This window comes from Anastrepha ludens, chromosome 5, assembly GCF_028408465.1.
Source record: "Anastrepha ludens isolate Willacy chromosome 5, idAnaLude1.1, whole genome shotgun sequence".
Lineage (NCBI taxonomy): Eukaryota > Metazoa > Arthropoda > Insecta > Diptera > Tephritidae > Anastrepha > Anastrepha ludens.
In genome coordinates, this window is record NC_071501.1 from 75,339,118 (window position 1) to 75,353,911 (window position 14,794).

The window sequence follows — 14,794 nt, forward strand, 5'->3', positions numbered from 1 at the left end:
ATTGTATTTTAATTTCTTTTACCACCTTCCACAACAACCTGTAAGCTGCATTTTCTTCTAATGCTGCAAGGAGCACCAACTGGTGCCATCTCAAATTTTGTAGAGTTAGCAAATTACCCATTTTTCTGAACAAAGCCAGCCTGCAATCAACACTTGATTGTATTGACTAGTAAAGCTCAATATATTCTTTATAAACTAAAAAAATTATTTTAAAGTTAGATTAGGTTAGGTTAGGGTGGGATTAAAATGCTTGCCAAGAGAGAAGCACAGTTCGAAAATCAAGCTTGGAATACACTGCAGTGCCCCGGTAGCCTGAATTTGAGTCTGACTACCAGCTCCTCGCAGAATACTCCTCCGCCAACCATTCCATCCAACCATCCGCGAACAGGTTCACCAGGCCCTGCCGTCAAATACTGCACCCCGCCCATTCTTCCTTTGACAGAATGTGAGTGGTGAATGTTCCACTTGGACTAAGCAAGGATGTGTATTGACCAGTTGCCAAGGGGATGAACCCAAAGTTTCTAAGAATACTTGTTGAGTGTCCGTAATTGAGGTCAATCCTGTAGCCCGAGCCTTTCAGTCTGATTGCGACACGTGCAGCGGCAGCTTAGCCTGCGATGACTAAAGGTATCAAATTCTAAAGTTTTGTTTTTCTTGATTTTCCTCACACCACAAGACACTTTCAGCTGCCATCTACTAATTGTATAAGCTAAATTGTATGTGTGTGAATAACAAACTCATTGACGCTATTGTGTGAATACCAAACTCATTGATGCTATTTGGAGCTAATCGGTCTGTTTGAATATACACTTAGATATTAGTAGTCAGTAGGAACGAATGTGTTTGACTTTTTAAAATATGTAATAGTTAAGTAAGTATGTATGTATGTAAATCCACTCACCGGCTTCAATGCTGCACAAGGCGTGTAGTTGTAGGAACAACAATACTATATATAAACTCGCATTGCTAAGCCAGCCAAGCAGTAATCGGCGGTGCCTCCAAGCAAATATTTGTGTTGTTGTCGTGTGTGGAAGTCGCATTTTAATTTTTATTTGTTGGATTAATTATAAAATTTCTTTAACTAAAACTATTCACTATGCAAGTTAGACTTGCAGCGTCACTTTGCTCTTCACTTTGCTCTATCAATACAATTACGTATTATGGTTTGCTATACATACAAACAATGAAATCACATCTTAAAACAATAAAGAGATGAGATCTGCAATTAAATTAAAATTTCATTTATTTATTAACCACTTTCAAATTGCAACGATGCGTAAGCATGAGCATTCAATTAACTGTGTAATTAAATACTTTTCTGACACTTCTCTAACGAAGACACTTTAATTTGTATTAATTTCACTGGATATTAAAAATGATATGTAAGCCGCATGCGACTACAATTATTGGTAGATAAAATTTCTACAATTTACATATGTAAATATGTTTACACACAATATTACACACTTAGCATTATTATTTTAATTTAAATAATTATTTTTATATTTGTTATTTCGCAAATGTTGCGCGTTTTAATCGCCTCGCACTGTACGTGACCAAGTCATTTTAACGACTACTTATCCAGTATTTGTTTTCAATCAAATTTTGTAAACAACAAGAAAGAGCAGCAAAAAGTTTTATATTTTATCACACAACTTTTTTTATGCTCGCTTTCATTTCTATGTTTGTGTTTATGAATGTATGCACATACATACATACATATATATGCATGGAACAATTGATTAAACATATCGAGTTGAAAGATATGGTATGAATAAAAACTGTTGCTTTTGTTGGCGCAAGGGCTGGTGTTGCTAGTGCTGCTCTTTATGTTGTTCTTAAGAAAATCGCCAGCAGTCGATTCTATGCATTCATATCTGGAAAGAAAAGAGAGAAACGAAACATTTTTATTTATTTATGTGGGTAAAATCAGTTTTTTAATCTAAAAGAAATTAAAAAGTCTAAAAACAGTTTGTTTCATATCTATAACTCTTATACATACTTACATTCATACATATCGCACCCTAAATACAAAAGGGTTACAACTCAAAATTTTCCACACTCGAGCTTGACTTGTTTACAGTAGCACAGAAAACAAACTATGTGACATATCACGCTGAAATTTGTCATGTAAGCTTATAACAGTCTTACCAAAACACAAAAAATTAATTTTTGCCATATGTCATCCGCGGACCGTTTTATTGATAACGTCTCGTTCATATTTGAGAAGAAGGTACATTTTGAGTTGTGATCCTTTTGTATTTAGGGTGCGATATGTACATATACAGTTTTATTGCATTAAAATATAAATATTAAGAATATTATTATTACTGAGATTGTGTTGGTGATATGAGAAAAAATTTAACTAAGTCATTGGTTCGTTACTCCGTTGTTGTGTGAACAACGATTGATTTGAAGGGCGTAAGATTACGTGTGAAACGAGGGGTGCAATTGTGGTGCCGAATCTCTGACATGACAGCTAACATAAAATTACTCTCACAATTTTGCTTCAGGTGTCCTCAACTTCTCAAGGAGTTTTTCTCTCCTACACTGGAATCTTTCTGCAAATAGTCTGCTCCCAAGACTGCAAAATAATGGTTGTAAGTTTATGGCCTTTGAGGACGGACATTGGATTGACAGCATCGGGCATCAGCATTTTTTAGTCCTGGGCGAAAGCTCTCTGCATTGTGGATAGCTGGTTCATGAGAGTGGTTGAACAAATATAAGAAAACAAATATAACAAAAAAATTTTAAATACATGTTGCACTTGCCAACGAGGTAAAGTTTTGTTAGATTATTCTAGATCGTAAATTTGATTGGAACTGCCCTATACGCATGCGAAAAGGCTATAGGTAAAAGGTGGAGCTTAAAACCGCGCATAGTGCTCTCATTTTACACTGCGGTTGTTAAGCTCATCTTAATATATATAACATAAAAGATCTTGATCTAGGGTCAGACTAAATAATATGGTACGCAGTGACATCCACCCATTCCGAACATCTGGGGATCTCCTTCAGTTTTCGGTTCCCCGACTACTGTAGTGTCTTTCAGGCTGGACTGATGGCAATAATAAAAGCCGCGACAGTGATACAGTGTGATGCGATATCCGGAAATGATATCTACATTTTCACTGATAGCCAAGCGGCGATAAAATCCCTCACAAAACAGTCGACAACCTCCAATGTAGCCATGAAATTTCGCACATCTCTTAACGAGATGGCTGAGTCATTTCATCTAAAGGTAACATGGGATACCCTTACAAACATGTAAGCTACTCATCCAAGCAAACGAAAGATGGCGTAATGAAGCCACCTGCAAAATCGCTCGTCAATTGTGGCCGACTGTAAATGCTAAACGCACAGAATATCTGCTAAGCCAAAATAAACTAAGTCTTTGCACAATGATCTCAGCCATAACGGAGCACTGCCTAATAGGTAGACACGCCCAAAGGATGGGTGACTTCTGTAGAAGTTGTCTAGATGAGGACGAGGAAGAGACAATCTCGCACCTACTGTGCCACTGCCCTGCTCTATCCAGACGCAGGTTTACTATTCTGGGTAGACAATTTTTTAATGAGTTGGAAGATCTCAGTTCAACAGAAATCAGAGATATTTTAAATTTTTTGAAAAGCACACACTGGTTTTAGGAGTGATAGGGACAAGCTCCCCACGCGGGATCACAATGGGCTATGAGCCCGAGTGGTCACACAGGACAATCGCTTCAACCTAACCTAACCTAACATCCACCCAGAAGTGCTGCATCTGAACCTAAACCTACTGCAGTGTCTTTCGCGGTGGCCAATTGATAAGCGCTCGGCTTGTGCCTGTAGCTCAGTGGAGGAGCACTACTAGAATGCACTTTTAGAATGCACCAGAAATTAAAAAAGAGCCATTAAACTTAAATAGTATAGTTTGAATGGCAGCTTGCCTCTGACGATTCAATATAGCACAAGATGTTACATGGTTTATGGAATAATTCCTAAGTAAATTGTGAATTATCTGCCAGTTATTCTAACAGGAGCTCCTGTCAACAACATCAAACTGTTTAAATAGCAAAAAATATTCAAAAGGAGCTTCTGATTTCGAATTAATATACACATTTTTGGAATATTTTCAGATCTAAATAATAAGAGCGGAATAGAGAGGATAAGAAAAACTTCTACAACTGCAGGCTTCTGGACTATTTGTTTTTTAAAGTCATTCACCACAGTTAACAAATTCTTACAATGCATTGAAGGTTTTCTAATTTGGTCTCAAGTTGATCTAAATTATTTCGAAAACATTCGTATAAAACTATGATATAATACTTTAGAGTCTACGAGAGTCGTTTGAAAATTTCGTGCAAAGTCAGTGAGATGACACTACTGGTGCATATCGATGTCATGTTTAGTTAGTGGCAACTCTGTGAGGAACACACTCCAAGTTTCAGCCTAACTGATTTATTTCTTTGTGTTTGGAATTCGTTTGAAACGAGGAAGTTGGGTGATTTTCCTTTTCCATCACGACGACGCACCAGCCTACGCCTAAGCAGTCGTGGTTGCAAAATTGAGGGGAATAGGGTTCCAACTCGTTTCACATCCCACATATTCTCCAGACTTGGCTCTCTCGGGTCAGAAAAACGAGAAGGTGATCGTAGAAACCCTATTATTTGGAAGGTATCAGCAAACTAGAAAAAGCAAAAATAAAAAAGTTTTAGTTTTGCACGCACTTTTCAAAGGACTCTCGTATAATGAAATTTGATAGTGCATATTTTTGTGGAATACTTCAACCTAATACTTCTTATACGTGAGGATCATTTTGACACTTATTTTTAAAAATCTAGAAAATATTAAGTTTATAGGGTCAATTGGTCACTGACATATTTTAATAAGTTTCCAGAATTCGTTAGACAAGAATAAATCAATGAGGTACTTTTGTCTCTCACTGCTTTCGTTTGAGACGACACTTATTAAAGTTTTGCCAAAAATATTTTTGTGAAACATTTTAATCCTCCATCGGCGCAACATACTTCTACTTCATATTACTCAGATTGAAAACAATTAAGATCAAGACCCACAAGGGCTAGAAATATTGGGTTAAAATGTTTCACAAAAATGTGCGAAATTTAATTTAGTGGTTAATTCTTTAGGTAAAATTAATGGTAAATGTAGTTTCATATGATTTTTTCCTAAATAATTTAGATTAACTTCAGACCAAATTAGGAAACCTTCAATACACTGTAAACAAAGCTCTACAGCTCCTTCTGCTTCATAATCGCAATAACTTTACTGGTAAGCTTTTCAAACACACCTAGTTTTCATTCCATTATCCTTTAATATTTTCCATAAATTTATTATTATAAATTATAAAATTATTTTATTTCTCTTCTGTGCTCATTTGGACAGTCCTAATGACCTTCTGAGTGAAATAGGGCCCATACATACATATATAAAGCGAAAACATACAGACTCAGCTTAAGAAAAGAAACAAAGTGGAGTGCGTCAATTATTGTAAAAGTAACGAAATATGGCATATGAAGTGATAAATATGCACGTGTCCTATGTACAATACATGGCAACTACGTATATGTCATCAAAATTTCTGAAATTTTCATTCAAAAAAAGCTTTGGAATGTGAATCATCGGTTACTGCGAATATGATTTCATTTGTAATATGTGAAATATAATACCAAACGGAAACATTACGTTAACGCATTTGCCTACAAACATTTACTATTAGTACAACTTACTTACGTACAAGTGAGAAAATTATATGGTATATAATTTTTGGTCTCAAAAAGTTTACAAGCAATAGCTACCCATAAGCAAAATAAATGAAAACAATTGAGTATTAAGAAAACAACTTACTTATTCATGGAAAAGCTTAGGAGGCTAGCTAAGGGAGGTTAACTGGCACCAAATTATGGGCCCATGTTAGGTGAAGTCTTTACTGAAATGGTACAATAAAAAGAGGTTTAGGCAACTCATACCCCTTCCAAGGGATAAATTAAGAATGCTCACGGGAACGCTCACGAGAATGCTCCAACTGCTCTTTGAATATTTACATAAGAAGGTTGAGATATCTCGGCCATTTACAGCCAGAAGAAAGGCATATGCGCTCAGACCTACCCAGCTCTATCTTAAGTTTTATTAGGGAACTGGACTTGGATGAGATACTGTGATGAGTAGAGAGCACAAAAACCCTGAAATCGAAAAGTAAATTTAAAATCGATCGATATATCTACTTATTCATAGGTAGCTAGGTAGAAGTGGCAGTCTGTATCTAGATCAACTCACTTAGACTGTTGCCGACCCATTGTGAAACCCCAGTAGCAGTTTATCTGCTACACCTCGTTAAACCATTTTGTTTTAAGTGCAAACTCATTGATCTGGCTGACACTTATATCCCTAAGGTCATCAGTATCCTTTAGAAACGATGGGTCAAAGTATCTAAACCTAGTGGCAGGCCGTGCGAGTATGTAACAGAGAAGGTGTCTAACGATCTCTTCCTTCTCCATAACATATTCCTTAGCTGATTTAACATAATTTTTTTTAACTAAATATTTGATTATTTTTAAAGTAATATTTTTTCCGCTTGGAAGTTAAAACTATTATTGAGGAAAAATTATAACTTGAATAAATACAACTTTAGCACCAATTTCGCGAAGGATGTAAATTTCGTCACTTAAAGCTATTACATTCGCTCATTAAAGTTCGGCATTTTCCCACTTTTTTCACGACAGCAGAGGTCAATACTATTAGAGATTCGAAAGAGAAAATGAGGCACGCTTAACTGGAACCCCCAAAGAAGCCGAAGACGAGAAAGACCATGCACCTTAGCTTGAAGGAACTTAAGAGATTGGGCAAAACAGACTTGAATGTAAGAAATTATTTGTGCCTCTATGATGAATTATAGTCACAGCCACATTGGTCGATGTATGGAACTGGTTGCGTACTGGTTGAAAACTAGTTCTGCATGATATGAGTACAACTCTTCTTTGCCGGGTACATTTGATTACGTGCGCTGTCGTATCTACAGAATGTTGGAATGTAACAAACAAATTGTAAATCATATGTAAATAAATGCGTACACGCGTCTCAAATTAAACTTCAAATTAGCTTTTAATGCATCAGATACAAAAAACAGGCTTTGTAGTTATTTATATGCATTGTCAAGCTTTTAGCTACACACTAGTACGAGTATATAGAACGGAAGTCTCGATTTTGGGTGCAGGCATGAGAGGAAAAAAACTGCAGCGATTATTTTACTAAGATTTAGAGCATCAAAATTGTACGAGCTTATGGAGTGAATATAAACATTCACACATACATACATGCATATCTAACTAACGTAATATTGTAGTAGAAAAGAAATTCTAATTGGGTTAATTTCTTAAGCACGAGTCATGGATGTATGGATGTCGTAGTTTATAGTACACTCGTAGTATCATCACATTAGCTTCCGTGATTTCCTAAACGAAATTTTTTTCTAAGATGAGAAATGGCTCATTTGAACTCAATGTCTAAGAAAACCAGAAAACCCTGGTACGAGATTCAGAATTTTAATTCTCCAATTTAAGTTTTTTCTTATTTTTTCGTAGAGCTACTGACATGACTGAGCCACGTGCCTGGCATTGCAAAAAGTGCATGTAGGCATACACACATATGTATGCACATATGTAAGTATTCAAAAACCATCTACATATATTTGTATGCTATGTCAAAATAAGAACTTTTTTAATTGCTTCGTTTTGTTTGTAGTGAATACGCAAGACGAACTCATGGTTTGTATACACTTACACACATACGAGTTATTTGGGTTTTATTTTTTCTCTCTGTTGAGTCCACAGAGTCATAGCCAGTAACACATGCATATATTGTTTGTGGTTTTGTCACCATATTTCAATTAATTTCACTGGGCGACTTTAAGTGTGTACCAAGAAATCATGATAACTGGTAATTAATGTACTAATTTTTTCCCAAGAAATATTATGTCCAATTGAAGCATCAAATGTTTTTGCCAGCAAAACACTAAAAACTTAGTCTGATGCTATTTTTTATAATTATAAAAGGAAGTGGCCTTAGAGTAAGATTTATGAAGCAGAGGAGAAGAAGTTCCCCAAACATGTGGGAGAAAATATGTATGCTGTTACAACGGAAAAAGAGAAGAAATTCGTTTATTTAAGAATTCGGATTAACACATTGGAGTCGCAGCTGCTAAATACAAGGTGGCGCAAAATGTATCACGCTATCGAAAATTTATAATTTGGCCTCTGCAGCCAATGCTCAAACATAATTTTAGTACTGGTATTCATACCAGTCACTAAATAATAATAATAATAATAATATAATCTTTGCAAATGGCGTCGTACGTCAATCATAGTTGGCTCTTGTGAACTAAACAGCTGCTGTATATAAACAGATAAGCAAAGAAGCACGTAAAGGTGAAAATAAAGATTTCCATCACTTAAAATAATTTTTTTTATAGTTACTTATAGTAAAAAAGTTATTCAAAAATAAAAATGGAGGATTATTTTGAGCCCCTTGGTTCAATTGCTGAGTAAGACTTCTTCACAAAAAAATACCAATTGCTAATGGTAGTTTTTTGTTTTTTTTTTAAACAATGAAATGGTTTTATTTGAGACGCTTTGAAATCCAATAGGATTTTGAAAAATTAGCAAATTGGCTAAAGTTACGTCATGTTGAAAATAAGGACAGTCATTCAATGATTAAAAATTTAATAGTCCAATGGATTTTAATAAAAATTACAGACAATGCATACGTTGTTATGGAATATTATTATTAAAAAAAAATTTCATATTCGTTAAAATTTCACGATTCACTTAAAAAAAAAGAAATTCTGTCTAAAAGCATAAATAAATGCGATTGACTATTTTAAATTAAAAAATGTGATGTAATATGTTTTTTAATTCACAGATTTTCACCTTTCACTTAAAAAAAAATAGTAACTTTGTCTAAAAGCATAAAAAAATTGCATTGAATATTTCAAATTAAATTTCATATTCCTAAAAATGTCACCTTTCACTAAAAAAAATTTAATTTTGTCTACAAACATACAAAATTTGATGTAATATTTTTTAAAAATTCATATTCCTTAAATTTTTGCCTTTCACTTAAAAAAAATTAATACAATTTTTTCTAATAAACAAAAAAAAAATTTCATCTAATATTTTTAATTACATTTTATATTATTATTCCTAAAAAATTCACCTCTCTTTAAAAAAAATAATAATAAAATAATGGAGACTTTAATAATTTTTAGAAGTATAGGGAAAACTTGAAAGCATTTGACTCAGAATTATATATTTCATGTAGGTTGGACTCATAACTCGAAAATATAGACCGATTAAATTGAAATGTTAAAAGTCCATCCACAACTATGTACATTCTGCTTGAACGTTTGAATGGATCTTTTTCGTTAAGTCACATACTTCGTGTCGTAAATAATTTTAGAATATAAAATTTTTTTTTTTTAAATTGATGTATCAAAAACACTTTCTACACTATTCAAATGTATTTGCTCTAACCACTATTAGTTCGATTTCTTCTCATATACGCCCCGTTTCAAAATTATAAACACATCACTCTTTTTTGTAAAAATATAATCTATACAACAAAGAAAACCATATAATGCAAAGTTTCAAACTCTGTACACAATTTTGAAATTTTTTTTTTCAAAATCTCATTGCAAACTTTAACTTTTAACCAGAATTGTTAGAATTTTTCTGTGTATGCAGCTTTTTCAGAAAATCTGGTTATGTTACAATTGTACCACTAAAGAGACTTAAAATGGTCAATTCTGAGTGGAACACAAGCACAAAGTTTTCGGAGAATTAAGGAAAACAAACCGCCACAGACGAATCATCCTTCACCAAGACAATGCGAGTTCTGACGTATTGGTTCGCACAAGAGAATATTTTGAGCACTCAAAATATCGAATTAATAGGACATCCGCCTTACAGTCTTGACTTGGCGCCTAATGAGTTCTTTTTGTTTCCGAACATCAAAAATAAAATGCGAGGTTTTCCATGCTTGAAGAAGCTGTTGAGACTTTTTAAATAGCTCATTTTGGAGGTATCCACTTCTGAGTGGATATGGAAGTTTCTAGTGACTACAAAAAAAGTTGATTCGGCTTTGGCCGCATAGTGCCGAAACAAATGTTAGCCAATGTTGTCTACTTCACACTTTCATCTTAATTTGAGTTTATAAGAGAGATTTGCCAATTTCTACAAATTCTTCATCCATACTGTAGGGCGGATTAAATATTCGAATTAAAACATAGTAACTTCGTGCGTGTTGTCAATGCTTTGGAGAACCAGATCTTTTTGAGACTTATAGAGGCTGCCTGATTTGGCTTCCTAGATAGATGAAGCTGTTGCATTTCCAATGGGTTCTCTGATTTCTATGGATTTAGTTTTCCCGACACTGATTCGCAGTACTATATTTTTGACCTGGAAGCTTAAGTCATTAAGTTTGTTCTGCATGTGTCCGCCATGTCGTGATAAGAGTGTGATGTCAGCCTTCATATCATACCTAATTTTAAAAATTCTATGTGCTGGCTGTCTATTTTTCAGAAATTTATGCTACTTGGCGGGCATTTCGATGTTACTTGGGTGTTAAAATATGTGGGCACCATCGTAATCGTTGTAAATACATATTTACATGCATACATCCTAACAAAGTTCCACTTATAAAAGCAAAAGTTTAAGTGAGATTCACAGACTCCTCCACTAATTCACTACCTCCACCACTAGCCAACTAGTCAGGAAAACTTTGCAATAAATTGTAAACTTCTTTTCTCTCAGTCAATTTGCTTTGCTTTACCCATTTTTGCCCTATGCAAATATATAAGTAAGGCGTTTTTCAATAGGTGCGCTTCAACTTTTTACAAACTTATTATTTCTTTCTAATTTAAACAATAAGAACTTCATCACTTCTGCGGCAACAGAGCAACTTTGGAGTTAAATTGTTGAGCTCTGAGTGGAAGTAAACTTTAGCACAACTAAGCACAGCTACAAGTATCAAGAAATGTTAAAAAAGAAGGGAAAGAAAATAAAATACAGTTATAAAGATAATTTTGCTTTAGAAGTGTTGAAAACTAAAGCGAGAAACTAAAATATAAGAGGAGTGAAATAAGAAAGAAAAATTTGCGCAGAAGTTTTGAGCAATCTTTTGTTTGTTTGTTTACCACATAACTCTCAATTATCTTATAAAATCTATTATATAATTTTTTAACTTATACTTATATGAGTCTACTAGAATTTAAATGAGATAATAGTTAATGACATAGAGTGCTCAAAGAAGAGAAAAGAGGTATTGTCATTTCCTTAAATATACAGTATTGGATGATATGCTGTGGCACGTATTATTAAATCAAATGAAAGAGATGTATATGAAATTAAGTGATAGATTGCATAAATAAACTAATTATACAAGCACATGTATTAAGCGAAACTAGGGCAATATCTTGGAATGGCTTTAAATGAAAAAATAAATTATATGGCTGGCCGCAAAATTACTTCAAAATCATCATGTTTGAAATCAAAAAGCTATGCTTTCACTTCTTTTAGAAAACGGAAAATCTTTTGACAAGTTGTACATCTTTAGAAAGTTTATTGAATATATATATATGTTTTCCTTTAACTCCTTGTGAAGCATAGAGAGTGGAAAAGCATAAAAGATATTGTGGTATAAAAATTACGAAAACGGGTGGTACGAGAACTTGGAACTGCAACATGTGAAATAGAATTAGTTTTTAATTTGTGTGAGGTATATATTGGACTTCGTAAATATCCGTTCCTTGCAATAAAATTTTCATAATTTAGAATAGTACACGTTTTTCACTGGAAAAATAGTTAGCATTTTAAATATATTCATGTATTCATATATAGAGTGCGGCAACCGACTAACGTTGCATATTCTTCGCATGAGACATTTCTGCAAAATTAATGGCCGACGAATTTTAGTAGTATAAGTATGCACTACCCCAGCAGCTTATACCGTATTCTGATTCAGATTGTATTAGACCATAGTACACTATTTCTTGAACACAATTGTCTCAGTTGATAAAATGAACGTAAGGTGGATAACATTTATTGCTTCATAGTAGATATATGCGATGACCAACTTAAATTGAGATCGACTAAAATTCTCAGTTACTTGAATTTAGAAAGTAGTAGTAATAGTAGTAGTAGTTTTTATTACAAATAAAAGTAAAATATACAACATTTTGATAATTACTTATTCTAGTATTAATAAAGAAATATATTTACCATAATTTAACGACAATGGCATGAACCGTCTGCCGATTTATTTTTCGTGCAAAACAATTATCCGGTGTTCGGTTTTTAAAACCAGTTAAACTTATTCATTAAGTAATCTCGGTATCTAAAGACATATTTAATAAAACGCAAGTGTTTATCTCAATGATCATTTCCCCCATTGAGAATATCAAACAGTTGTGAATCATTTACGGTAAATTTTCGGAAAAAGACTTTTCTATATTCTCTTAATATTGGGCAGCGCGCCAGGAAGTGTGCTATGTTTGTAAGCTTGCCTAAATTACACATTGAGCAAGTTTTATTTTCTGTTCAAATCTGTTGTTATTTAAAATTACCATCACACCTCTAGCCCTCATAGTCCACATGCTTGATTCTAAGTCATATTTTCTAAATAAACCAAACCTTTTGACCAGTCTAATTCCTTATACATAGGTATATATCTTACTAGTACTTAGGGCTTTTAGTATGTACACCTTCACCCTTGCCTTTAGAAACTACTTCGACCTTGAAACTTAAACTGTCACAAATAGATAAATAAAAGGAAAAATAAGTAATTTTCTTAGTACTGAACTCACATATCATGGAATGCACTTGGACAGACGCCTCACTTGGTAAATACACCTTTCAGCAATAGTATTGCAAATTAGACTAAGCAGATAGAGACTGGGCAGACGGCTTGACTGGCTACTGAATGAGCAACCGGCATTGAGCTTCTATTCAAAGTGCTCCTATACAAAGCTGATATAGGTACAAATAATTAGGATGCATGGCATTCAGCTTTCCAAAAAAAAATAAATTAAATATGTTCGAGAGCTTTTGTGAAATTGCAAGTATCCAGACAACTAATTTTGCAAGGGTGATTTTCCCATTTCTTTATGTGTAGGTGGGTGTGCAGCAATCTCTAATGGCAAACATTTCTGCTAAGGAATATGAAAGAAAAAAGGAAGGCAGAATGCCTGCATAGAAAACTGAAAGATAACCATAAATGTGTTCCCTAACAAAAGCCAACAAAATATTGTACATACATATACATACATACATACATAGATGTACAGGTGCAAACGATATGTGCTGTAAGGTTAAATACTTTGGCCGATAAGAAATCCTTTGGGTGCACTAAAAACAGCTCACATGATCAATTATATATATAATTTTTTTAATACAATTCTACAACAACCACCGAGGTATTTTGTACAATGACTGGAAATATGTAAGTGAAAGAGGAAAGTTTATGTGACATTTTTGTCGCACACACCTGTGGATTTTACGCGCAATTTTAGAAATTAGAAAGCATTTACATACCAGTATTCATGAATAGATAAGAATTTATATATAAGTATATATTATTAAATTCACACATAACATATCAGATGTACTTATATATGTATGGAAATATGTATATATTGTATTATGTGCAGTTAGGTGCATCTAACAACAGCCAAAACAACTAGTTTGCATGTGGCAGTGGCGCACCTTCATAAAACAAAAAACGAGAACAACAAAAACAAGAATGAATACCTGTATATATACATTTAGTATGCATATAAATAACAGTAGATAATTATCTTGTTGCTTACATTTTCCATTTTTAATACAACTATTTAAGCATATATGTATGTATGTATGTAAGTACATGTATGTATATAAACCTATGCTTGCGATTCTCATTCGTAATTATAATACTATATTATAGTCGTACTTAGTTTTGAGCGGAAATTAACGCTTAGTGCTCAAATACCCACATAACCTGTTGGGAAAAGTTTAGTAAATTGAGGAAATACTAGGCGTCTTCGATTCCCCACTTCACTGCTCGCTATGTTCGGGTTCTGCTCACTCGACGCTGAAAAGTTGCATGTGAAAGCAACAACAAAGTTATCGAGCAGTAATCGCCACTAGCGTCACTAGTTCGTTGCTGCCAACTCTCTTTTCTAATATTAGTCTGTGTTGAGACTTTCGTTGTAGCAACTCATTGGTAGAGAGGTCGACGGGAAAAGGAAAGGGACACCGAGTTGCTTGTGCTCGGGTACCACGCATTATATTCTGGTTCCTCTCAATGTTGTTGTCTGTAGACTAAAAACAAATGCAAGCAATTCGATTAGCCAAGTCTGAATGCAGTACTACTAATACTCATTTAGTACTTCCAACAAACTAATATAGTATGCCAACGAAAGTTTATTTGTGCTAGTTACTTCATCTATTCGCTACTCACTAACGGAGGGCGAATCGAATAGGACTACTGTTTAGATAGTAGAAAATCACGAACAACAGGGTTCGAGAACTCATTGAATTTCCAAAATGCACGCATCAAAGGATAATTTGCCCTCATATTGTCTGAATAGAAAGGATTATAACTACGTAAAGTGCTCAGTGGAACGAGAGAAATAATGTGTTGCAGTAAAGATGAGCAATCAACTGTTCCATTAACGAATATACCAAAAAAAAGGAAGAGAAACAATTTTTCTTTGCGTTTCAAGAAGTTCAAGACCTAATAAAAAGTATACGCGAATTACTACCT

At 33.9% G+C, this 14,794-nt stretch overlaps 1 protein-coding gene across 10 annotated transcripts in view; it reads right to left on the minus strand.

Moving 5' to 3' along the window:
- Positions 1-14,794, minus strand: part of LOC128865117 (vascular endothelial growth factor receptor 3) — a 139,087-nt gene that overhangs the window by 54,154 nt on the left and 70,139 nt on the right. For all 10 annotated transcript variants that reach the window (XM_054105101.1, XM_054105100.1, XM_054105105.1 and 7 more), the window contains exon 2: positions 902-1,219. In XM_054105101.1, coding sequence (XP_053961076.1) covers positions 902-1,040 — 139 coding nt within the window. In that variant the 5' untranslated portion in view covers positions 1,041-1,219. The remainder of the gene's footprint in view (positions 1-901; positions 1,220-14,794) is intronic.